Below are 26,820 nucleotides of genomic sequence, written 5' to 3' on the forward strand. Positions count from 1 at the left end.
TTATCTTGGGCATTAGCTCTACAGGGGAAAATGTTAGTGTTTATGGTAGCTTGTGACAGAAAACAGCTCTTTGATATCTCTCTTGTGGAGCATAAGGAAACAATGCCATGATAGCCTAAAATCTTTAGAAATGTAACTGTGGTTTTCTGCTGGGTGGGGTCTGAAATGTGGGATGCATCTGCTAGTCTTTTTGACAGACACACAGCATTTGAGACAAGTCCTGCAAGACTGGTAAAACAGAAAAAGCTGGGATTTCAATTACTGAATGCTGCTTTATAAACCTGAAATGTGCTGGTGGTATGGTAAATCTTGCTATGAATCTTAGTGCAATATGATGAATTTGGGTACCAGCCAGGCCAACCAGCAAGGTATCTGAAACAGTTCTAGACGTGGAAACCCACGAAGCATATGCAATGCTTTTCCTTTGCGACAGGAAGAGAGAAGGTGGCAGTGCGAAAGCTTGGCTGTAGAGGCAGTGGAACCAGTGGTTTGGCTCGGGTCATCATGTTGCAGGACTGTTTCAGAGGTGCTGGAAGAAGGCTGGGAATGGCTTGGAATTGCTCAGTCGTATGAAAGTGCAGAGAAACTATGATCTTGCAAAATGTTTCAGCTGTGAAAAGCTTTTTAGTTTTCTTTTTCCATGGCAATTTTAAAATTAGGGAGGAATTGTAGGAATTAATTTTATTCACTTCGCCCGTGTTGACACACCATCTCAGGCTTCAGTGAAGCCTCCTGTATGCATCTCCTGAATGGAGAAGAGAAGGAATGGTTACATGAAGTGTGTTGCAGAAAAAGGGAAACAAAATTGATGGAAGTCAACTGGTATAAGCTTGTGTGTATGAGGGAAGCGTACAAACCATGCAAGTTCGTCAAACAACTCAACTTGATTCCTAGCTGGATGTTCTTTAGAACTTAGTTTGTGGACTCTTCTTTGTTTTGTGTTGTCTGGTGGAAGAAGGAAGATGCTTGTTCTGATGGGAGCAGAGACTAAAAGTCAGTGAGCAGTATCTAGTGCTGCTGTCTTGCATTAGAGCAGGTTAGTCTTGGCCACAGCCTTAAGTGAGACTCGGCTTCTCTGCTCTGAGTTCTGCAGGGTCTTACCCATGCATTTACCTAGTGCAGACATTCATGCTTCTGTCCAAGATGTGGTACAAATTTGACACTAAAAAGCAGAGGGCTGGAGGGGTGCAGTGTTCAGAAGAAAGATGTGTGAGCAGAGGACTTAAAATTGAGGTGTCTGGGGACATGGAGCATAGCAGTAGTGACCTGAGCTGTCCCTGATTTGCTTAGGAGAGCAGGGGAGCTTGTGGTAGTTGGTACATGAAAAACAAAGGAAGATGGTCTACTTTGATTTACATATTTAAGTCAAATCAGTCATAGACAGGAACAACACTGAAAGTTATGGAAATCCAGTTGAGTGATTATAGTAGAGGGTGATTACCAAAAAAGAGGTACATGATGTACATCAGGTACATCATGGATTTAGAAGGATTCTGAATTTCTGTAACTGAGAAAAGTGACCACATGGGTTTTTTATCACATAAATTAAAACCAGGTATTTGTCAGGATGTGTATTCTGACTTCCATTTATCGGATAGTTTTTTGAGATGCATTCAAGGTGTTTGTAAAGTCTGATCTTCCAAAGGAGAGTCTTAGGGTGCAAAACACACTATGGAAAGTGCTGAGAAATGTGAATTTTGAGGAAAGTAATCATGATACTGTTTAACTGCCTATACCCCATTTCCTTCCTGCTCCCCACTTTGTCAGAGTATTGGATTATGTTTTCAGCTTCTCTGCACCAGTGCTGCTCATAGATACAAATTTTTTTTTTTGTTCCTCTTATGCATGCTTCCAAACACCCATCCTTCTGTCCTGATCTATGCAAGGCTGGCATATAGGCGTATCCAACCTACTGTGTTGTTCCTACTTAGTGCTTAAAAGGCCTTAGGCTGGATCTAAGCTGAGAGAATTTTTCTCCCAGATAAATAACTTAAAGGTACAGGGGATGAAATACTGTGTAAGTATAAGGTACTCTAGTAGAGCCACTAAATCTGCTTCATCAGCTAGTTACTAGGAAATCATGAATATGTACATGCATAGAAATAGTCTGAAGGCTCATCAGAGTCTCTGCCTAAATTTTCCCTAGCATAAATATTTAGGCACAAAACTTAAGTGGCCTGGAGTGCTATGTTGGTTGGTAGGCTTTTTTCTTCAGGGCATGCAAAAATTTTGTGGCCTAATTGTTACTCCTATAGGTGTATTTTAGCTCCAATAGTTCTTAAATTTACCATGCTAACTTAAGTCAATAAATGAACTCACACGAAACTGTTATTGAAAGCTAAGTCTGTCTGCATCATTAATTGCATGGTGTTTCATATCCTTGGAACAAACATCTTTACCATAAAAGAATCTGCCCGCAAGGTCAGCTGTCCTTGTGAAAGTTATGGTTTATAAATCAGATCTAGGTATTTATGCTGATAGTCAGTTTTGTTCTTTTCTTGTTGTGCATAGTTCATAGTTTGGTTTTTTTTTTTCTCCAAGTAACACCATTATGCAACCTTGTCTAAGCCCAATATAAGCAGTTGAGGTATTTACTAGCTGAGAGTCCTTGTGTGGTACTAATTAATGTAGATTTTTGAAATAAAGTGGTGAAATGCTTTAATTTACTCTGTGTATAGAAACAGCGTGAGTATAAGTAGAAATAAGTGAATCCTGAGAGTGAGTACTTCCAAACATTTATATACATACCCAGGTGTATTGATCTGAGTTAATGTGATTATCTCCAGGCAGTGTGCAAGTACTGCAGATCCCTTCTGTGAAATCTCTTAACCTTTTCCTAGCTGTGCAAGCAGGTGAGACCGTTCTTGTCCTTGCGCTCAGTGTCTTGTTCCAGAGATAGGGGCTGCAGCGTTTTCTGTAGGCTTGCTGAGTGCATTCATGCTCTGCTTGTAGTCCTCTGGCATGCTAAAACCATGCTTTTAGCATGCAGTGCAAGGCTGGGGGTACAGGGTTGCCTGTTTCTTTGTTGACTTGTTGCCTTCTTTTGCGCTGATCTCTGTCAGTGCTCTTTGCTGAGGTCCTTTATGGCTTTAGCTGTTGTAGCTCCTTTCTCCTTCAGTACTGAGAATGTTGTCTTCTCCTTGTAAACAGCAATGTGTCCTGGTTAAATCTTCAAAAAGTATCTTCATCCTTTTGCTTCCTCTTATGCCAGTGAGGAAATCCTAACAAATGTCTCTAAATCTGCTTCCCTGTTCCTCTCTCTAACCCTCCTTTGCTTTAAGGCCTGCACAAATCTTGGCTGGACTGCTCATGGTCTAAGACATTTCTCTTCCATTCCCAGAAGAGATGCATCAGCATGACAGGGAAGAGCATGGGAAGGCCAGGAGCAATGGCCCAGGGCTGGGGAAGAGATGAAATTGGCTTATTTCCCCTGCTGCCCCAACAGAAGGGCCCAAAGAACTGCAGCCAAAGACCACAACAACTTTTGCTGCCTAGTGGGGTCTCATTGTTCTACTGGCTGTCCTGTCGTATCCCCATGTTCTTGTGTACTGCAAATATAATGACAAGGTCTTTGGGACAGATGCTGTCGTCCTGGTGTTCGTGCAGTCTCTGGCACAAATGTAGCATTACTACGATAGAAACAGTATATAATAATCAACAGATTTTTATATGGAGAGCTTTAACTAGGTAGAGCTATTTAACTAGAGCTTTAGCTGAAAGAAAATAGAAATATAAAGCTGAAAGAATTGGAAAGTTTGGTATTTATTTAAGAAAAAATAAGTTCAAGGTTTTTTAACTTGTGCATAATGTTGCATATTTTTTTCCCTGTTGATAGTATTTGCTATTAAACTAGACAGTAAGCTCTCCAAAGCACAATTGTTTTCCCAAATGTATTTGTATTGCAAGTAGAATGTCTTCATCTAGAGAGAGGAGCTTTTTGCATGTAATAATAAAAAACAATAGTAATTACACTTGTTTGGAAGTAAAGCTGAAAATGATTTGGACTATGTGGAAAAAGTGTTTTCTTGCATGAAGTGTACAAACAGTAGGCCTTGTTGATGATCTTTGTTCCCATGCACTAACTTAAACTACAAGTATAGTTGTAGTCTGTGGACATACTGCCTTGAAACAAACACAAGATCACATCCTGATGCATTTCTTCAGGGACCATTATAATCATTAGTGATTAGAGTTGTACTTTATTTTAGCAAGAGTTTTAATCTACTTTCTTTGGTTTCCTTCTTTTGCTATTGGTAATGTTGTTGCCATGGGTTTACACCTATTTTGACATGAAGAGTGATTCTTTTGCTCTTATGTGACTGTCTCTGAGGCTGTACATAGGTCCTGTTGAGGGAAGAAGAATAACATATTTTTATGTATAAAAATATTTGTTACACAAGGCTAAAGTTTTATTTTGGAGAGCTTTTATGTATGTCTGATGCATTTCTAAAACATGATCTTCAGTTTCTGTAGCTCTGCAATCTGATCTGAAATTTCCAGCTGTCTCCGGTATTTCTTTTAAGTTCATCGTAGGTTTCCAGCTCTCCTTTGTTAAAAGGACGGTCTTGAAGCTGTCACTTGTATTTTATTTGGGAATAACGTTGCTAAAGTTCTTGCTACTTCTCTGTTTTGTGACCCGTTGTTATTCGTACATTCTTTTCTTTGTTCTAATTTTAAATCTGTCTGTATTGCAATTTAGCTGGAGTGTTCAGCGTATTCCTTTTTATGTTACGTACAAGCTTTTTATCTCCTAGTGTCTTGATTTCAGAGAAGGATCTAATGGACCCAGCTGGCTGAGACATGGGTTTCTCCATTTCACAGGAGAAAAAAAATTACCTACCCTTATTTCAGGAAAATTATTTCTTTATTTTTCCAGCACCCTGATTTGAAACAGAAATGAAGTTCAAAATTTTCTATGGAATTCAGGTTCTAAAAAAAAAAAAAAAAAAAAAAAAAAAATCTTTCAGATGTACCAAGCTAAAAAAAAACCCAAACCCCTATGCCCTTTTAATGATTTTTTTTAAACATTTATTTGAAGTATTCTCAATGACCAACATATTAATATTTTGGTCCTTTTAATCTGATTTTGTTTTCACTGCTCAAAAAAGTGGAGAGAAAAGAATAGGTACCTTCAGACACAATAAAGTACAGGAGACTCTCCAGCCACAATGTGAGAACATGTAGAGAAAGAAAGAAAACTTCTGTTGAATGTGGCTTTACCAACAGTTCTTCTGATTTAAATTTAAGTTTTGAAGAAGGCTAAAAATGGCTTGAAAAATGCAACAGAAACACTTAACCTGACAATATTTTTCAGCCAAATAGATTTAAAAACAATCCTGATAAACTTTCCATCTGATGAAATAGCCTGTCACTGACTACATTTCAGCCTGTCAAGACCATTTCAAACAATGTGTGTAACCTCACTACTTCTGACATGTTACTTGAGTATATAGCATTCATTGCGCACTTTATGACAACGTGCATAGTTTAACTCAGATATGTTTTATAAGGAATATAATACTACTCTTCATTGTAGTGTCCAGGCACAAATCTAAGAATTTACCTAAAAAGCCTTGTTTTGGGTAGAATTGGTATCCTTGTGTGGCTGGTAATGAATGAGAGTCTGTGGCTAGCCCTGCATCGTGTCAGCTACCACTGCTCTGCACTCAAAAGCATGACAGCACTTGTGCAAATTGTGTAGCCACAACAGGGTGGTGTTCATGTTAATATGCCGCATATTTACCTGATTCTTGGATAGGCTTTTCAAAATGCTTAGGATCCCCTGCTGCTGCAGCCTGGCTCCCCACAGGTAGGACTGCATGCTTGGAATGTGCCTAAGTTAAATAGTGTCTTGTCTTGCAGAATAAGCCTTCAAACTATGGTTGGTGGTACAGCGTAGTTGGTGTGGGTCCCAGAGTTGAGTGTAAAGGGGAGGGAGGGCTGTCTCTCTCGACAGTATTTCTTTATTAAAAAAAAATAATCTCCTTTTTACACCACAGAATGACTTTCTCAGCTGTAACCACGTAATGTGTCCTCAATACAGGTATTTTTTTGTGCTGCTGTACATCACCGTGGGCTGCGAGTTGCTGTGATCTGTTACTGCTACATTTAACACTGCATTCTTTTAAATCAAATGACTTCTGAGTGGTTATCTTGATTAAAGCACTTGAATGAATAAATAATGCAGTAGACTTAATAGTGAGGGAAGAAATAGATCAAGTAGAGCTGTAATTCTTGAGAGGATACATTTTTCTCACTTTTTGATTTTATGGCTTATTTAAAAGAACTAGCTCTAATCACAATGGGTTTTTGTAATGTTTAGTATAGTAGCATTTACTTTGATCTGTTGCCATTGTACGTAACAGGCAATTCTGATATTTAGCCTACAGTATCTTTCCATAATGTACAGACTAATGAAGATTTGCAAGCATTCATTCCTCCATGTTTTCTCCAGAAAATGAGTGTGAAGTTCAGAACTTCACCTTCATAGCTTTGTCTTTTCCTCCATGTAAAACCAGTGCAAAAATTAAGGTCTCTAATGCTGTACCACCAGCATGTTTTCACCTTCAGTCCTGAGACATTTCTTTGCAGACTCTCGGAATGTAACAACAAAGATAGGACAAAATCAGAGTATTTCTGAGAATGGCAGTTCAAGGAGGGGAGTAGTCATACCAATTGAGACGCATCTGCTAAGATCTGTGGATGGACATGTTCAGCTAATGAACAAAGGAAGAAAGCTACAGCTTCTTTGAGTTCTCTCGATGCAGAACTTGGAGTAGACTGTTTCTTGTTGAGTGTGATAAACTGTGCTGTTAAAAATGCATGTTCAAACAACACAAGGAAGAGAATGACTAACAGGATTTATTGCAGGTTTGGGTTTTTTTCCCCAGTCATGTAGTCCTCAATGTCTGGTGTTATTTTCCCAACTATTAAGGCAAGGGTCCTCATCCTCATTCTCCCCTGAAAAGAGCAACTTAGAGAATGTCTGACTTCTGCAGAGATGTGACAGAATGGATAAAAGAAAGGGTATATGCAAAGACCAGAGCCCCCACCCTTAGAATTCTGTTCTTTTTGCTAGAGAAAATGATTTTTTTAAGTGATAATGAACTTGAGTGCAACACTAAGTTAAAACAAACAAAAAAACCCCCTCCAACCTATTCAGCTGCCCCAACCTATACCATTTGTCAATGACTCCCTAGCAGAAGATAAATAACTCCTAAAGACAAACAACACTTTTATTGAATTTTGCCCTGGCAAACAAAATAGCTCACTTGGAATGCAACCAGGTCCTGGGATGAGGATAACTCTTAAGAAGAGAACATTGTACCTACTACACAGTAAAGAAGTGAGGTAACAGAACATCAGACGATTAGTACCTATTCAGTCTAAATTGCTGACAAGAGCAGGGTGCAACGAAATAAGATGAAAGTACTTAGAGGGTGAAACAAGTGAGAAGGGGTTAACATTGAATTTTGAACGTATCAGTGTAAAATCTAAATAAGATACGTAGAGGAATGAAAAGAACATCATGTATAGAGGTGTCAGATGACAGGACTGTTCCCTCAGATTCCAGCCTTTCTCCTTCTGAAAAAATCCAGTCCTTTCAGCACAGGGCATTTGTGGACTGGTAATGTTGGGTGGGAGGGGAAACCAAGCCTGATTCACTCTAGCAAGAATGTAGATGTGTATATGGCTTTTGAGTGCTGCCATAAAAGAGAAAATCAAATATAAACTTGAATGTGTTGTGGTTTAACCCCAGCCAGCAACTATGAACCACACAGCCGCTCACTCACTCCCCCCCAGTGGGGTGGGGGAGAGAATTGGAAAGGTGAAAGTCAGACAACTCCTGGGTTGAGATAAGAACAGTTTAATAATTGAAGTAAAATAAAATAGAATGATAGTAGTAGTAGTAGTAGTAATAATAATATACAATAATAATGTACAAAGCAAGTGATATATGACACAATTGCTCACCACCCCCTGACTGATGCCCAGCCTGTTCCCGAGCAGCAATCCCTTCCCCCCTGGCCAACTCGCCCCAGTTATATACTGAGCATGACGTCATACGGTGTGGAATAGCCCTGTGGCCAATCTGGGTCAGCCCCCCTGGCTGTGCCCCCTCCCAGCTTCTTGTACGCCATGCAGAGCATGGGAAGCTGAAAAGTCCTTGACTAGTGTAAGCACTACTTAGCAACAACTAAAATATCAGTGTGTTATCAACATTATTCTCATACTAAATCCAAAACACAGCACTATACCAGCTACTAAGAAGAAAATTAACTCTATCCCAGCTGAAACCAGGACAGAATGAAAATACCATTTTTTTTACCTTTTGTTATGTTACTCTTGTGATGTAATGTATAACAAATTTTGGATGCCCTGATAGAAACCTGCCTCTGCAGTAGCTCCTCTCTTTTAGTCCAGTGATCTGGCTACTTTACTAAGATGTTGAAGACTCTAGGTTTAATGCCCCTCTAGTCTGAGGGCTTTATTTCAACTTTGTCCTGTTTCTCAGGACAGTGCTTTAGGCACTAATCTAGAGCATGTGCTAAACTGGATTATTCTCTCATTTGCCATAATTGATTTTAGAGTTTTTGTATAAACAGCTCAGTGTGAGTTGGTGGGGACAAAAACTGGTCACTAACCTGGGAGTAGGTTTCATCCTTTTGGCCTAATGGAGTGGTGCCTAAGGGGAGATATGCTCCCTTGAGCTGCAGGAGGGACCTTCAGTCTGTTTTTACTGGATAAATGCCCTAATAGTTGCTGGGGGTGGAGGGTAATGAGGACAGTGACTGTGGTGTTGGTGAAGCCACAGTGGCAGCAGCATGACTGATTTTGTGATCAATTATTATGATTAGCCCTTTGCTATCTCTGTGAAGATGCCCAAGAGGGAAAGCAAAATGTTTATTCAACAGGGCATGAAACACTTTCCTTCTCAGCTTTGGTAACAACCATGAAATATCTATCTTGAGGTGATCTGAATTTATGACTTTTTTTAGCTCATACAGCCATTAAACTGGTAACTCCTCCTTGCGTAGGTGGAGCCTGTCCTGGTACATGCCTCTTCTTGGTGGGGGCCTGGGGCAGAAAGGTATTCTTGTGCTGAATGCTTGTAAATGATCTGAAGACCAGTGAAAATCGATGCACCCTTGGCAAATTATGATTTGGGAGCTCATTATCTCTTTGTGAAACTAATTTTCCAGCCTACTGATTAAGCTTATAAAAGCACAGTTTTAATATGCCTCCTGCTCTGTTTTTAATTCCCTGGCTGACAGTAAAGAAAATTCTGACCAACTCGCAGGACAATTTATACTCTTCTTTTATCTTGATGGCATATTGATCCTGCTTGAACATTCCTTCTGCAAAATAATGAACATGCATCTTGAATCCAGTTCATAGAGGTTGTGTAGTGAGCCTTTTTCTTCCCAGGGGCAGTTTGCTGTTTTTGTATTCTGATAGTGGGCACAGCCTAGGAGGAACGAGTCAAGGGTCCTCTGTGCAAAAATCTTTCTGATCTCTGTCACTCTTTCTCTCTCCTTGATTAGAGTTTCCTGACACCTAATGGTCTTGTTGTTTTGAAGCTTTAATCTCACATTAAATTATGGAAAATTGTCCTAGTAACCAAAACAGTGGCTGGATTTACCTAGGAAAAAGCTCATGGAAAGTGATCTTCGAAATCTGTCTGTGGCCTGAATAAACATGCGAAGCTCTGCGTTTATTGCACTAGCTCTGCACTTGCTTACTTTTTTTCTTGAATAAAAGTAGGTCTAAAAAACCCCCGAATCCCACAAATAAAAGACCCTCAAAAGGAGCTACTAGCGCAATGTAAGCTAAGCTCTAAAACCAAAACCCCCTTCTAAACCAAAGGAGGGGGTAGCCCAGTTGGCTTGGGGAACTTCACTGGTGTATTAAAGTACATGAAACTCGCATCCTACCTTACGCAGAGCTTGCTTTCCTCCTTGGAGCAGCCCCAGTGTGGGGGCACACACGCGGTCTGCAGCAGTGCTTGCTCAGGCAGCCCCTTTGCTTCAGTTCCCTTTGGGCTCTTACTGAATATGAGCAGCAGCTGGGACTACCTGCATGCAATTTTTCACCATTGTGAGCAGGGCCTGAGTCTCTGAAAAGGAAATAAAGGCTTCAGGATTTGTCCCTGGAATAATGGCAAATTCAGGCATATTTCTTTGCAAAGCAAGCTAAACTACCTGTATTTTTCAAACAAATAATTATTGCCTCACTCACCCTACACTCTGGAGGCTAACAGGCTCCCAATCATATGAATGAGGTAATCTTTCAGCAACTTAACACTAAACTTGAGAACAGATGAAATAAGGAAACCACTTAGAGGAAAATAACCTCTCTGTGATGGCCCTTTCTCAGAAATACAAGATTTGCTGTTCAGCACCAGCAAGTGTGTAGGGAACCAGCTGAATGGGAGAATCTGTCCACCCCTCTAAGTACTTAATGGGACACTTACTTCCTCTTGCTAAAGAAAGGCTGGTGACATCTGCATTTAGTTGAGGAAGTTAATGGCAGAGGGAGACAAGGAAAGGCTCTGCTGTAAAGCAAGAGAACGAGACTAATGTGCCTTTCAGGTGGAAAACATCCTCTCTTTCTCATCTGAAAATCTGCAGGCTTCAGTAGAAGAAAAATGCTTGAAGTACTGAAAGTTTTTAAGTATAATCTAGTTGTTAAAGGAAAGGAATAGGGACTGTGGGTTTGAGGAGGTGGGAATGGGTTCAAAAAAGAATGTATCTCACTAAAGATAAGTGTGTAATGTTTAGGGTTATCTAATGCTAATAAAATGTATGTATATTTGGAAATGAGCGTCTTAAAAACAAACTTTGCATATTGTGTTTGGACAGTATAACTTTCTATGACTGAAGATAAGATGGTAAGTGGTAACAAAGTGATTTTTACTTTTTTTAGATTTGGGGGAAAATAAAAATTCTCTGTATAATCCAAGAGGAAGTTTAATTCCAGATTTATTTTCATAGCATGTTGTCATGTCTGTTGTCATGGTCAACATGAAAACTCTTTTTCAAAACACCCCCAGGTGAGCTGAAGCTCATCTATGATACTAGATGTAGATTCTGCTGGTAGGGGCTTAAACATCTAAAACCAAAAAGCAGACAAATTGTGAAACGAAGAGCAATTTTAAAGCAAGAAATGAACTGTTTTTAATGCTGTTCTAAAGCACTGGGAGAATATATTTGTTGCCTCTGAGCAGGCAGGTTTCTATAAAGCCAAAGAAGCTGAAGGAGTCTTGTGTGTGTTTTTAATCCAATTCACAATTTGTTACCACAGCCATTTCTCATTTAAGTTTACCTCTGCTAATACTGAAACATGTTGGTCCTTTGATGTATGTTGTTGTGTGCTAGTATGACTAACAGGGATTTATATATCTTAGTTCTATGGTCTGTATCCAGATGAAACTGATGCCAGGGTTATTTACAATCTGTTCAGGTCACATTTTTGCCTTTGGTAAAACTCTGCATAAACTGGAGTTGTGTTCTGTGTGATGTTTCAGTGCAAGTATAATTTCATGATCATTTTTCTCACTTGTGCTCTCTGTTCTGCTAACATTTTGCATTAGAGAGATTTAAATTACAATTGCTTTGGCAAGATAGAAGGTGAACCAGTTGCTTCTAAGGTTGAATACTGTTCAGTTACTTAAAACTGGTGCACACTCTCTCTAGATGCCAATAATGTAAATAGCCATGACAATTTTTAAGCCATGTGTTTGTGTGACTATATTTGATTATAACTAGGGAGGATCTTCTTATGCAGTATTTGACTTTTTAAATTTCATTTTTCCTTGTGGCTACAGCACACGTTGACTAGTTATAGTAAGAATGATATAAATTGTTAATCTACATTAGCTGGATTCTGAATTAAATCTGATCTTTCAGAAAAGAAACCTGGGTAGTGTGCATTGCTTATATCAAGGGGCTTAATGTGGGCTTAATACTGAGAAATGGCTAGAAAAGTGAAAGTGTGGGGATTTTTAAATGCAGATAAATACAGGTATGAGAAACACAAAGCAACTGGAGAAGGGGTGGGGAGTGTTTGGAGGCTTCCAAAATTTCATTGTAGGAACCGAAAGTACTAGGGTAGGCCTGGTTGGAAAAGAGTCAGGTAAGAGGAGACATAATAGCTGTGTGTGGATCATGATAACGTCTAGAGAGGAAATCTATGAAATCACTCCCAAATATAAGCCTATATATGCCAATATATGTCCCAAATATAAGCCGGCTTCTGTCAGGTTATTTTGTGGGAAAGGTTTGCTTGTTTGTGTGTTGTCAGCTGAGGTTGTGCTTTTAAGTGTCCTTTTTTTCCTGAACTTTTTTGAAACATTTGCTGTTGAGGTATATTCTAGACAATTCATATGGCTGGATAAACTACTTGTCTAATCACGTGTAAGACTTCCTCTGTTCCTAAACAATGAATATGCGCTTTGGCTGAGTTGTTCCCTTAGAAGGCTATTTAGGCTGCAGAATTCATTTCACAAACCCTCCGGCAGTCACTCTGCACCTTCAGAACTCATTCCCAAAAAGGCAGGGTCCCTCTTACAAAGGTAAAACATTTCACTTTTGAACTGAGCATGGGAATTTCATGTGACTTTTAAAATTGGAGAGTATTTTGTTTTGAAATAGCCTTATTTCTCCTCTGTGCTTAAAAAAGCCAGCAATCTAGCTGAGCTTTGTGGAATTTTGCATTAATGGTGAAATTCTGATATTGGCTTAAATTTGGCAAAAGAAAGTCTAGGGTATCTCCAGAGCTCTGTACAAGAGGATAATAGTGATAAAAACACTTGTCTCTTTTTTTAATTAAAAGAAATACAAATCTGTCAAACTGAAGTTATATCATGGGCAAATCAGTAGTAGAATTTGGCTTGCATATGGACTGGTTAATAATCTTTGGATTTACCCTTTTATTTGGAATTTGTCCTTTTCTATTGAGTTCTTCGGTCCTCTTGCAGCTACTGTCTCCTTGCAGGTATTTAGATATCAGCAGCAAATTGTGGGTGAGTGGGGGCTTTCCAAATACTGGAGGAGCGGGGAGGAGAAATGGTTTTACTTATGCATTGTGTCTTTCTGTATGAAAAGAGAAATCTCCATAGATGCTAATTGCTAAAACTTGTAATCAGACTGTGTCCAAAACTCCTCTAAAATTAGTGTTTAGAAGAATCAGCTTGTTTCATTTCAAATAATACACAAAATAACAAGACAGGCAGAGGGATTTTGGAATGGAGACAGATTTTGAATTTGGAAATGAGCAAGATGTCTTTTGGTCATAATGAGGTACAGTTGGGAAGCTCTTTATGTGATATATTGATAGCACTGTGGTCTTATATTTGTTCTGGCCAGAATAACTATTTGAAATCATACTGAAAGCTTGCAAAACTGTTGAATATTATACAGAGTGAAAATAATTTCTTTACGATAAACTGTGTAGGATTAGAAAATCAAATAGTTGGGGGCACATTCCTTCAAGGATTAATGATGAAAAATTCAGGTTTGTTTTATTTTTCCCATGTTAATGAATTCAGGGATTTCTTTTTTAATTTAAATGTCAAGAGTAGATAAATTTCTATAGCGCTGGAATTACTTGAATTCTCTTATTTATAGAGAATTTGAAACAGAACCTTGGATTTTATGGGTGCATGCAGTGTATCCATAAGGTCACTTATAGGTATGGTGTGATAGCAGTGAAGTACCTGTTTCTGCTAAGTGCAGAGATTTGATTGATTGCTTTCTGTAAGTAACAGCAGTTAATTACTGATAGAACATGTTAGGGCTGTTTTCCCTCTTGCCTATGGAGTTTTAGTAGATCGAGGGGGACGCAGCCACCACTCCTTTGTGCATAGCTGCTGAGATGGCCAGCTTCTTGTGGGAGTCTCAGGTTGTAAGGACCTGGCCTGCAGCCTGGCGCTTTGTCTCTTTTTATTTACTGAAAAGCATAGTCTGAAGCAAGAGAAAGATGGGATGACAGCTGGGATGCTGGGCCAGGATTTCATTGTGTGTATATCCCTATGGAGGGAAGAAACCCAAATGTTGTAGAAGCTGTACTTGTTGTCAGTGGAAACGGAGAGAAATTGCACACAGTGTCTTAAGATGATTTGATGTTTTTAATAATCTCATCTGAAGACCAAAAGGCAAGGGATGGTTTTTGATATTATAACTGTCTTAAAAAAAAAAAAAATCGAGATTCCCATTTTGGAAACCTACTCAAGGGTAGACTATGCTTTAAACACTCTTGTTTGTGAAACTGATATTATGCTGAGATATTTCACTGTGGATTTGTGTGATGAGGTATCAAACCTGTCTAAACACTTAATATGAAGCAAAAGACTGGAATGCGTCATTGCTGCCTATCTCTTGGTTTATCTTTTTATTAGTTCAAGGCTGCCCTAATCCAAACTGTATTATGTTATTCATATTATCAGGTTGGATTTAGTTTTTGAGCCCTTACCCAGCCAAAGCAGCATAAATATTATAGGGTATGGACCTGAATAAAGGGCTAGAAGTTTGCAAAGGTAAAGAGCCCTGTGGTGCCTGACAACTTCAAGGTATAACTCTTATAGACTGGATCTTTTCTAGAACAAAACTCCTGCTGGGAACAACAAAAGGTCTGGCTGTCCAAGTAAAGGGTCAGGACTGGGCTCTTTGCTGGGTCTGGAGGGGCAGGTGGGGTCTGCCATTCCCTGGTGCAGAGCACAAGGTTTGTGTGTGCAGGGGCTACCCCTTCTCAGGACTGGGAGGAAGGTGAAACAAATGTCTCCAGAGAAACTGAGAGCAGGCAGGGGACATGAAGATCCATGAGCCCTCTGGGGTTCCTCTAGGAGCTCCTTCACCGAGGCCTGTGCCTCTGCGAGGTGCTTCAGTGTTAAAAGGGAAACCTGCTTTCTTCTGCCAGTGCCCTGACATGGTAGAACCCCAAGGAGGAGGGGAGGGTCAGTGCATCCTGTCGCCGCTGGTTCTGCCATGGCTGCTCTTCGAGGCCTGCCCGGGTTACCATGAATGTGCACAGTGTGCTCTGCAGCACTTTGATGTTTAAGACGAGCTGGCTGAAGTGAAGGCATGGCAGAGGCAGGGCTTTTCTGTTCTAAAAACTGCCCTGAGCCCCAACAAATCCAGGCACCTCAAAGCTTTCTCTGTGGTGCCAAAGCCTATAAACTACAGTTTTCCCTGGCCAAAAGTGTAATGAAAGCTTCCAGGCATAGATAGTTGCAATAGAAACTGAAGGGAGGGGGCAAAAGGAGGCAGGAGGAAGAAAACTAATGCAACAAAAGGGAGTTAAACACTTCCCCCCCACCTCCTCCAAATCCCAGAGATGGGGGAGTAGATATTATGAAGCAGGTTCAGTTTCTAGCAGCTTGATCTTTGCCTTTGTGTGCACTTGGCTTTGTGTGCATTGATGTCCTGTTGGTAATTATCATTCTGTTGACACCTGTATTCATGATGACACCCCTATATCACATTTTCATCACAGTGTGAAATGTCACTCTTTTTGCTTTTGTTTTGTTTAGTACTATGAATTTAGCCCAGAATTGAAAAAAATAGACGCTTCTCACAACACACAATGGGACATTGATAACCTTGCAGCTTAGTTACTGATCCTATCTCAGTGCTTCCATCTCTCTCCTTCCTCCCACCCCTCTTTTTAAGCAGACAAGGTTTTCCCTCAACAAACTGATGACAGAATAACTTCTCCAGGTTGATTGTTTGCCCCACATGGTCCTCTGGAGATCTTCATACAAGTGGAGAGAAGCAGATCAAAAGGCTGCAAGAAAAAAAGAGGCAGAGGATTGAAAAAAGCCACCATAAAGATCCTGCTCAGGTTTCAGTCTGATGATGAACAGACTTGTAAAGTATTCTGAGACCTGTCAAATTTTCCCATCTAAAATCCAGACCTATTTTAAAAATTTTCATAATGAGTGTCTCTCTTCCCCTATCCACAGGCTCAGAGCATTTTCTGAAAAAGTTCTGCAGGGCAGAGGAGTTGAACACTTGATCACATGCAGGAGCACAGGATAGATGGAGTACAGCTGACTCAACAGCTACAGGGGATTTGGGTAAGTGCCCACCATGTCAGTCAACTAGAACTTACTAAAATATTGGTAAATGTCAAATTATTTCTTACTTTTTAAAGAAAATTCTCATTTTATCACCTGTCAGACAAATTTAACCTCACAGGGAAATTTCAGTGGGAGTTTGTTGGGAAAGAAGTATGCAGGGAATGGCTAATGAAAACGGGAAGGCAAATTAGGATCCAACTATGAAAAGAGGTGATTTTTTTTTTTTTTTTTAACTTACCTCTTACCTAAAGGTACCCAGGCCAGACTCACGCTATTAATGTGAGGGGAGGAAGGTTACAAACCTGTTGCAGTGCTGAGGCTGTCAATGTCTGTCAAACCCGCTCATGTTGCTTTCAGGAAGGAAACAATCAATTGCTTGAAGGAGACAATGTTATCCATCTTGTGGTGTCAGTCAGCCTGTTCCCACAATCATTGCATTGATGGAGGAAAATTTTGATAAGCGAGACTTCTTATCTGGCTCCACTGCAATCGAATGACATGGGTTTGCTGATTGGAAATGACATTGTCTCCAGTCACAAAAGTGACTGGACATGATAATTGCACCACCTTTGTTTATTTTTAAAGTAATAATAATGACAATATATTCTTGAATGAAGATAGTGGGGATTTGAAATCAAGTCTTCGGTTAAGCTGATGAACTGATACAGTCCAAATTGACATAGTTACTGTAATTGCTTTGTGTACTACGAGAGGAAACTTTATCATGGTCTAAGAGCAGCAGAAGATAGGAGTGTTGGCCCTGCTTGCATGCTCTTGATGAAAGAATATTTTTATCAGTGCATAATGTTTTGATTTTTTTCAGCTAGGTCTTGGGCAGTACCCCTCAGGCTTGTTTTAGAGGTTGGCTTGAAAATGACTTCAAACCTTGTTTTAAGTCCAGAATGACTATGAGAGGGACTTGAAACATGGTGAAAGAAATATCCATAATTGAATCTTTTCTATCACAATAGAAATGATTATTCTTTTTCTTTTTAAATATAAATCTGGGAACAGTGTAAGTGCTTTCTGATTTCACAGTGTTTGTGAAATTTGTGGTATTACATACTTTCTTAGACCAAGATATTAGCAGCATTATTTACTGCAAATTTGTTTAACTTTTAAGGATTAGGTAAGGCTGTACTGCAGCAGTATTCTACGACTTTACTGCTTAATTTCCTTTCCTAAAAGTAAGGAAATGGAAGCCATCATGATGGCATAAACTGTTGCTGCTTTTTGTCAGGAAAGTCTTATTTTACTGGTAAAAGTTGCAAACAGATGGCTGCAGTATAATCTAGTTGCTAGTGACATCAAGCATTATTTACTGAAGACTTATATTTATATTGCTCTCTCCAAAAGCGTAAAAAGAGTAATTAAGAGGAATGATACTCATTTAGATCTTTATCTGCCCATGTGACTGCAGGGCTCCTGGGGCAGGCAATAGGATTAAGAGCATCTCATCACTAGATCAGTGCATTTGAATCCAGACCATGGTTAGAGGCAACTGAAGGCCATTAGCATGTGATGACTCTTCAGTGGCCTATATCAAATGATTTGATAGTCTCTGTAAATTTGCTAGCTGATGGAACCCCCATAATGATCAGTGGTCTGAGCAGGAAATCTGCAGACTTGAATGTGCATGTGTTGAGAATGTATTTCAGCCTAGGAACAACCTCTTCGTTCTAGGATTTAGGGATGCTCTTTGTACACTCCCCGTACAGGGGACTTGATGTGACTGTTGCTTTTGTGTTTCAGTCTAAGATGATCCTGGACTCGCTTTAGTCTCTCAGTGATTTTCAAATTGCAATGTTTCCACTAAAAGTGAAAGAGGAACACAATGTAAAACAGGTGCAAGAGAGCAAAATTAGGCCATTTTTTTCTGAAAAAATACTGTACTAGTGTTCATGAGAGATACTTCTGTATGTAATAGCCAGTCTGTAGGTGGGGGCGGCATGGCTGGTGGTTACCTGATGGTCCTTGTTTTGTAATTGTGTAGTTTTAACTGTTAACTACAGAATTTTTTTCTTGTTTATAATATGTTGTAGCTGAAGTGAGAAGTGGAAAATCCAAAATTATTTTTTAGTTTTGTGATGCCGGTCAGATATGCAGTGACTTTAATAGGAAATCTATCTGTTTTCAGTAGGTTTATATTCTTGGTATTTCATGTTGAATCCACTGAAGTTGCACTAAGGAATCTACCTTCTAACATAAAAGATTAAAGAAATGCAGAGCTAAGCACAAGAAGTCAAATTATGTGGATTTTAACGATTAAAAGGCTGTCTTGCTTTGTGAAGAACCTCCAAATTTGGGCTAAAATGATCTTTTCAGAGCACTGCAATAGTCTCCAAATCTTATACTGAATTTTCTTTCTTTTTTCTCAGGTCTCTTGCTGATGTCAAAGTTTTTCTGATGCTGTAGACAACATGAAGAGCATGAAAGTGAGAGGAGAATTTGTCCAAAATTCTTTAATTTGGGTCAAAAGCTTTGGCCATAAATCACTTCCTTCAGACCTGTTTTCCTCTCAAATCTGCTCTCACTGACAACATTCTGCACTTCTTATCTGCATGAATGTTCTGTGGGAAACAGTGGTTAATTCATGCAGGTTGGAAGAACAGAATAGAAATCTCTTTCCTGTGAGGCTCAGGACATGTGATATTTGTGCATCTTTATATCTGCAACTTTAAGCTGATTTGTGTTTTCATATTTTATTGAGGTATCTGTGAACCATGGAGTTGGAAACATAATTTCAAACATAAAATTTTTAGATTATTTATCAGATACATATTTAGGTACTTTCTATAATATAATGGACATGATTTGGAAAACACTAGCATTTCCTTAGGTTATTAAAATAAATGTCTGGAAGAGTTTTGGCAATATTTTCTGTGAAATGCAGGAAGAAAGATCTAAATATGCTCTTTAAGTCTTCTTTGTGGGACAGCAAAGCAAGTATTCTGGCAATATTTTTATACTTTAGTAAAATCCAACTGTTCCATCACTAAGCATAACTACAGTAAAAACAATATGAATGGGGTGGAGGGAAGGTAGCACATTTGAAGAATATTAGTATTTCACTAGCGGATGTAGGAAAAGCTAGAACAACTCTGATATTTAGCACAGAATAGCAGGTTAACAGTTTACTCCATGACTTCAACAGTCTTAAGTGAATAAGTTTAAATAGATCTAGTAAGTCAAGATCTCTGGCTTGTTCAACAAATAGTTGTTCAGTGTTTTGTGCTTTAATAACTGTATTTCGCTAATGTCTGTCTCCTTGGAAGAAGGTATTATGCTACTTTATGTAAATCTCTTGGAACTATTTCATATATTCATTCTTCATTTGATCGCTGTTTCTCTTCTTTTTACCTTGTAAATATGCAGTTAATTTAGTTTCTTTTCAGACCAAATTTTAAAAATCCCAGTGCATCCAAGGATTTGTTGTAACAATGAAGAAAGAGATATACACTAAAGTAAAATGTTTAAAAGATTATTATGAATATTTTTAGGTGTTAAAATGTAGATCTCTTTTCAATTTATTTTTTTTTTACAGCTTATTGGCAGTATGGTACACCAATTAAATTTCTCTAGTCTTCAGTCAGGTAAAAAAAAGTCTCAGCTGGAGTTTTGCCTATCCAAGGCTATGAGATGAAGCTCCAGATGGGCCTGTGCTAGTGCATATCTCTTTAAGAACACCTTTTGCTGATTTTGTAGGTTGAAGAGCACTGCGTGGCTGTAAGGCTTCTATTATTTACCCAAAATACACTTTTCATTCTCACTACCAGTAATAAGATTCACAAAAAAAGACTGAGCTGTGTCTTTGGGAACTAGATCTAGGTTTTCAGCTTCTTGGTGTTCAGCAGGGTTTAGAACGGTTATTTCATTTCAATTCATAAGCAAGCTATGGATTTCTTCCATGTAAATATTTTATGATTTTGAATTTCAGTTGCCCATGTAGTGTGCTGGTCAAAATTTGGAGTCTTTCAGATTAAAGTCTAGCGATTTTGGTATGGTTTCCTTTTGTGGAAAATTAATGTCTCTTTCTCAGTCCCTTTGGCTTTTTTTTATCCTGTGAAAGAGATTATTGTAAAAGAACTGGAAAATAAACCAGAATTTTTTAAACTTTAGAACCAAAGCAAAAGCTTTGTATATTTTTTTTTTTAAACTATCCAAAAATTTGTTCCCCAGTCTCATTTTCCTCAAACACTGTAGGCACCTACTTGATTCATAAAACGTCTTGGCCTTTGAAACTAGCTATGATTTACTCTTCATCAGGTAAAACTCCTGTTTGGTTCTAGTGGAAGTTTGAAGGAGGGGCTCCAAGCTTTGACCCAACATTTAATAACAAAACTGATGTATGGAGCTAATCCAGGACTCCTGTTTTTTAAATCTCAAGAATTGAGTGGAAATATATGCAAATACATATAAATATATATATATAGCAAGTAAACATGGGTCATTCTAGGATCAAATAACTGATGCCGAAGTCAACTCTATGCCTAACTACATGTATGCATTTAATGTGTGCTCTTTCTTGTGTGATCTGCAACTGCTCTTTGTGTTCTGAATAGCTATGAGAGCGAGAGAGATTAGTTTACCTATTTAAAACAAAGTTATTTTCCCTTTTTTGTGGGGGGAAAAAATCAGCTGGTTTTGCATGTTCTAGGGTACACTGATCTCTGGTCATCTTAGTGTTATTATTTCCTCATATATGTTAAATTATTACATTTGTTGTATTTCTGTGCTGTGTGATCTCAAATACTGTAATTTTGGGAAGATACAGTCTGTTCATAGGTTTAGCTCTGTCATCAGCTTTCGTCCTCTGTTTAGGAAACTTCTGACATTCAAGATATGTATGTGTGCCTCTGTATATATTTTTCATGTATATATGTGTGTGCGTGTCTGTATATATGTATTTTTTAAACTGTGCAGGTTTTGCTTAGTGTCAGAAATGGGATGGCACTATAGAGTCTGAAATCAGAGAAATCTGTAAGAAAAGAAATGCTGCGTCTCAGTCTCTCAGCACCAAAGATTATCCACAAGCAGAAGGAAATTTTATATTTGAAATGTCTTAAAGTTCTTTGCATCTCAGGTGCCCTTTTTTCTGTAACAATCCTTTTGAAAAAAGGGAATTGTCACTGTTTGGTAGGCTTGTCTTCAAAACAGGTACTGTAAAGATCCAACTCCTATTTTATCTGCATCAGAAAAGTCAAGGAGATAAATTGGAAGGCAATAGTGAAAGTGTGATCTGGATAATTTGTTACAATGGGATGTACAAATTAAAAGAGAAAGTTCCACTGAAGAACTTGAGGGAGAGAGGTATTCTTCTGTTTTTGTTCACAGGGCTACTTTTAAATGATGGCAAATGATCTAGTACTTAACTAGAAGCAAAGCGTTTCTGGAAGACCTGACAGCGGTACAGTTGGTGCACTTCACAACTATTCCCAACTTGAGTGCAGATGCAGAAGCAGGTGTGAAAGTAAGACAATTGTAAACCAAAAAGACAAGAACTATTTTGTCATGAGATGACTGAGAAGTACTCATTGAACTATCTAATGATAATTTGAAAATATTTTTGAGTAAAAGTAGTAATGTTTCTATTCCATTACTTGTACAGACGTAATGTACAATGCTAGAGAGCATTTAGGCAGTTACTGGATATGTATGAAAACACTTAAATGTTCCACCAGCTTTATTATGTGCTTCTCACATCTATAATTTTCCTTCAGAAGTTTTCATTATTACTATTAGCGGGTTTTTTGCAAGACTTGTCCAGTCAAAAGGCATAAAGATCACCATATTATTTTGCAGAACTGCCACACCCTGTGAAAGAAAAATAGAGAACAAGCAGTAGATTATAGGATGTTCTCATAAAATACAGAATGAATATTTGAAATAAGTAATAGGCTCAGAAGTCAGAACTGGCTCACAAATGAATTTCAATAAAAATGTAGGGCTGAATGAGTGAATGCTGTTCACAATGGAAATTTTTTTAAGATCTTTTTAGAGAGGGTGGGTAAAGAAGAGAAATTAATGTTGGGTGATAAGAGAAAAGAATAGGGAATCTAGGTAGGCCAAACCACTGCTTCTCCATGAAACTAAATTCCTAAATTGACTGCAAAATATCTTTTGTTTAAATCGTAAACATCTTTACTTTGAAATTTTGTGTGGGTTTTCCGACATGGTGAAGTTCATGAAAGCAGGGATAAGGGCTTTGTAAAATGGTAACAATTAAATTGAGGGCTGCATCTTACCTCTTTGTATTCTTCAGTGATATGCAGCAGAGAACAGCAAGACCTGCAGTTGTGACTCAGTGCTGAATATATAGACAACTCTGGTTCACCAGAGATTCATACCCTGACTATTTCAGCATTCTGGAAGTTCACTCTAATTTTATTACATTGAAACCTGAATATGTTGGGCGTTTTTTCCTTTTAATTGATTGCTTTAGAAATGTACGTGAACCATGGTCTCTGAAATTAATTAACCATGTTTGGTAGGTCTTTAAATCCTTGACTCTCTCTTTGTCTGTACCTGGCCTTTAAAGCTCTTTTGTTCTAGTAATGCTTGAGATAGTTGTCATGTGAACTTCTTTTCATGTTAATGGAAGCCCTGCACATGGATTTTTACCTCCACCACCAAGCTAAGGGAAAGAACTGTTCCGTTGCTAAATAGAAAATACCAGACCTTGTTCAGAAGAGATCCTTAAGTGGATGGGTGGAGGCAGAAACAGGTGGAAGTAAAATTATTTAAGTGACTATAACAGGATTTTTTGAGGTGATTTGGGCATTTCAGTGAGACTAAGAACTACACTGTGAATGTCGTAAACAAAACATGGTAAATCATGTAAGCATTAAAAGATCCTTGAAGATGCTTGGCACAGAAATCTGGACATGAGGTCTGAAGAACGTAGGAGAGAACTCTGGGTACATCAGTAAAACGTGGTATGGGTTTGTCAATTAAGTGTTTCATAGATAGAAAGCATCATGTTTCCCTTGCAGTATGTGTTGGCATCTTCGGAATCATAGAAGTCATCTTAACAGCCAAACATGTTTGCTGCTAGACCAAAGTAGTGCTTTTTTTGGAAAGCACCAAGAGCTGTATTCCTCCAAAAAGGATTAAAGAATTGCATACTAAGTTGAAGAAAAAAGGCAAATATCTTCCACATGAATTTGGTGACTCCTGGATTATGAATCACCCTATTCCTGACGCTTGCATATTACCTTCCTTTTTTTGTACATGCAATTTTCATTTCATATTCATGTACAAGCAATAAGATTATGATGTTTCTGTTACTATTTTGATAAAATTTTTGTGCTTTCTTGAATTGGATGGAATGTTCAGCAGTATCAGTATGGTACAAATCTTTTAGGTAGGATGCCTTATACATTTGGGGGGGCTGAAGTTGTAGAAATTTCTGTTGAGAAATGAATTGCCAGAGGCCTTTAAGAACAAGCTGGAAAAGCAGGAATGGCTGCCTTGATTCTTCCTGGGGTGGGAAGGTAGGTGAGGCTGGCCTCTCAGAGTGCTTTCTAGCCCTGCAATTCTTTTGAGAAATGAAAGATAATGCATGTTCCTAACTTATTTAACTGAAATCAGCAGTAGTCAGCTCAACTGGTGATGTGGATCTGCATGTTGATCCATATGCAGATCAGTCAATAGCCAGAAAGCAAGTAGGACATTGGTTGTGTTTAAAATCTGACTGGGTCTGAATACAGCTAGAGAACTAATGCTATAAATACTTAATGTCTTAATTCAGCTTTGTTCCTTAGAAATCATCTCTCCTTCCTCTGAAACACAGCAGCAGAAGTTAAGTTTAATAATTAAATTTTAGAATTTATTGTAAGTTCTGCTTTATATCTAAAATAATAGCTACAGCTTTGTCAGTGTAATCTTTCATTAAATTCTTTTCAAACAGTTTTTTTGGTAGCAAGAAATACTGTGGCAGTTAGAAAATTGAAGTCAGATTTAGATCTTGGTAAATTGCCCCTGATTTATACCGTTGTAACAGATGACAGAAACCAGCTCATATACAACAGAACAGTAATAGCGACTTTATCGATGTAACTGTTGTACAAGCAGAGGTAAGGCTCCAGTACACTGGAGAAATGCCAATTTTCCAAAGAAAATGTTTCTTTCAAAATAAAGTATGAATTTTCATAGTAAACAAACAAAACACCACCTTACTTCTCCATCTGAAAGTAATGGAGAGGGTGAGGAGATAATGAAAATACAGAGGTTTCATAGCAACCCAGTTAGGAATTTTATTTTCTTTCTTATGTTTTCACGATTCTTCATCAGCATTAGCTGCAAGTGACGTCAACCTCCACAGAAATCTAATGGAAAAGGAGTAGAGGGCAAAAGAGTGCTTTCATTCAGAGTTTTGTAGCCACCTGAAACTAAAAGGAGGTTGCATTGTTGCTATAGGTGACACTTTGAGGAAGTTGTGCAGAACTTGCTAGCAAAACTGCTTTTGGATATGACAGCAAAAGTTATACCTGACTTACAAAACATGCATGCTTAGCAGGAAGCTGGCGTTTCCAATTCTCTGTTTTTATTCCACATACTTCCAAGCAGAATACACAGGAGTGAATGGCCAGGCATTTGGGCTTCCCTTTGAATTTTTAGTAGAGTTTGGCTCAGTGCTTTGTTGTAGTTGGTTTGTTTGCTGACAAGGAGCACTTGGGAATGCCCTCTGTGGGTCTGTCAACACAAGGCTTTAAGTCCCCGTTTTCTGTACTCTGTGAACCCGGTTTGAGAACTAGTGGAAGCCTTTCTATTAATTTGAGCAGACTTTAGCTCACACCACTGTGTGTAGCCATGAAAGATCCAGTTAAGAGTGAGGGTTTGTTTCAAATGTTCTCAGTGTGCTGTTGTCAGCTCTTTTCAGCAATGCATGACAGCCACTTGCTATGCCAGATATGGCTGCATTTAGGTGTGCCGCATCTATGGAGTTTGCAAATGTTCTTTGATGTCCACTTGGAGAAAGGTGATGATCAGCATCTCTAGTCTTAGAGAAAGCAAACCTTCTAAATCTTAGAATTACTCAGTTCCTGTCTAGGCAAATGGAGAGCATTGCTGCATTTGAGGTCTACATCAGCAGAGATATTTTCTAGGATTACAAAATCTTATTAAAAAAAAAAATCAGTAACACTTGGATTAATGGACAAAAATCTCAATGTTTTGGGATATTTTTGACAAAAGCATGGATGGGATATTTTTTGGTTATGCTAAATACCACAGACATTACACCTTGGAGTTTTTCTCCCAAGAGGAATAACTACTCAAGACACTAGGAATTCACATGTTCTGATCTCCTGGTCTGGTTGCCAGGTACAATTCAAGTAGATGCAAGTGTCTGTGCCAACTGTGTACATGAGCTCAATGCAATTGCATGCATGCTTCAAAGAACAGATTTTTGGCAAGTGGATATGAACTGATTTTTATTCTAGGACCTTGAGCCTGTGAATTGCTTAGCAAGCCATTTATTTGTATGGTTTTCAAGGACTTGTCTAAAACAAAACTATTGTTCTAAGATGTCTTTCTTGAAGAATTTTTACACTAAAATGTCAAAAAAGCTGTTGCAGTTTAAATATTTAAGCAATCCTAAGCAATACATTTTAGGGATATTTTCCTTCTTTTTTATATCATCCTTGTGTACCTTTTTTGCCACCAGTTATGAGTAAAAGCTGTAGAAGTTAATAGAAATTACACATTACTCAGAAGCAGAGAAATGGCCCCTGCTGCCTGTGTCCTCTTTCCCATAAGCTTGTGAGCTTTATCCCCAGTTCCTTTGCTGGAGACCATCACCTCCCAAGTGGTTAAATGTCTGTGGTAAGCATCTTTAATGCAATGAACAGATGTGTGTAATAACCACCTAATGTTTTGCTAGGTTTTGCAATGGAACAGGTATGGTTACTGCTCCTGCTGACGATTAAAGTGCTTTCAGTGACTGCTCAGTTCAATGGATACAACTGTGATGCTAACCTCCATAGCAGGTTTCCTGGTAAGTGTTTAATAGACTTCTTTCCTAATGGCTTCTTTATTGTCTTGGTTCAAAGCAATGCTTATTTTGAAAAACAAAGCTTTAAATTTGTCTGAAGCCTGGGGGTAGGACTCCACGTTAAGTGAGTGTTAACTGTCTTGGTGACAATGAAACTCTTCTAATGTTGCACTTTACTTTCCTCTTAATTGCACAATGGGTCAAATTCAGCCTCGTAGTAATGAATATACCTCCCCTTGCATCAGTGGGGTTTGACCTGCTTTTGCCAGAGCTCTATCCTGGCCAAGAAATTCACTAGAGGTCATGTTGTTGGAAGTGTACTCTATGGATTTGAGTCTGAAATGTCTGTCTGGGTTTTCTTTCATGTTTTATCTGGATAAGAGAATATAATTATGTGCTTTTAGTTAAAGAAAAATATATCTATTTTTGAGCAAAATGAAGTCGATGGCAAAATTCAGTGCCTCACTTCAACACCAAGCACTTGGTTAGGGACAGATGAAGTAATGGGATCTATGTATGATGTACACTCATGCCTGTGAGAAAATGGGAATTAAGTCATTTTAGGGACATCGGATGTCCGGAGCTGTTAATACAATGAGAAATAGAAATGACATTTTGGTCTTAGTGACATGTGTATCAGAGTTTACTCTGCTAAAGAATATTTTCAGTCTCTGTTACATTGCTTATCCTTCCTGCCCTGGTTGTTTCTTGGACAGAATAATAATAATCAAGGCCGTGAATACTGGCT

The 26,820-nt window shown here is 38.5% G+C and overlaps 1 protein-coding gene across 2 annotated transcripts in view; it reads left to right on the plus strand.

Moving 5' to 3' along the window:
* The window catches only part of ZPLD1 (zona pellucida like domain containing 1), a 111,176-nt gene that overhangs the window by 58,196 nt on the left and 26,160 nt on the right, over nt 1-26,820 (plus strand). Inside the window, exons 1-5 of one of the 2 annotated variants that reach the window (XM_009466715.2) lie at nt 15,815-15,866; nt 15,962-16,075; nt 18,457-18,513; nt 21,413-21,540; nt 25,962-26,075. In XM_009466715.2, the coding sequence (XP_009464990.1) occupies nt 25,970-26,075 (106 nt within the window). In that variant the 5' untranslated portion in view covers nt 15,815-15,866; nt 15,962-16,075; nt 18,457-18,513; nt 21,413-21,540; nt 25,962-25,969. Of the gene's footprint in view, nt 1-15,814; nt 15,867-15,961; nt 16,076-18,456; nt 18,514-21,412; nt 21,541-25,961; nt 26,076-26,820 lie in introns of those variants that run through there. The other variant, XM_087757567.1, reaches the window with a different exon arrangement.

The sequence above is a fragment of the Nipponia nippon genome, unplaced genomic scaffold, assembly GCF_047370975.1.
Source record: "Nipponia nippon isolate SJK-2023a ecotype South Korea unplaced genomic scaffold, ASM4737097v1 scaffold_2, whole genome shotgun sequence".
In the NCBI taxonomy this organism is placed as follows: Eukaryota; Metazoa; Chordata; class Aves; order Pelecaniformes; family Threskiornithidae; genus Nipponia; species Nipponia nippon.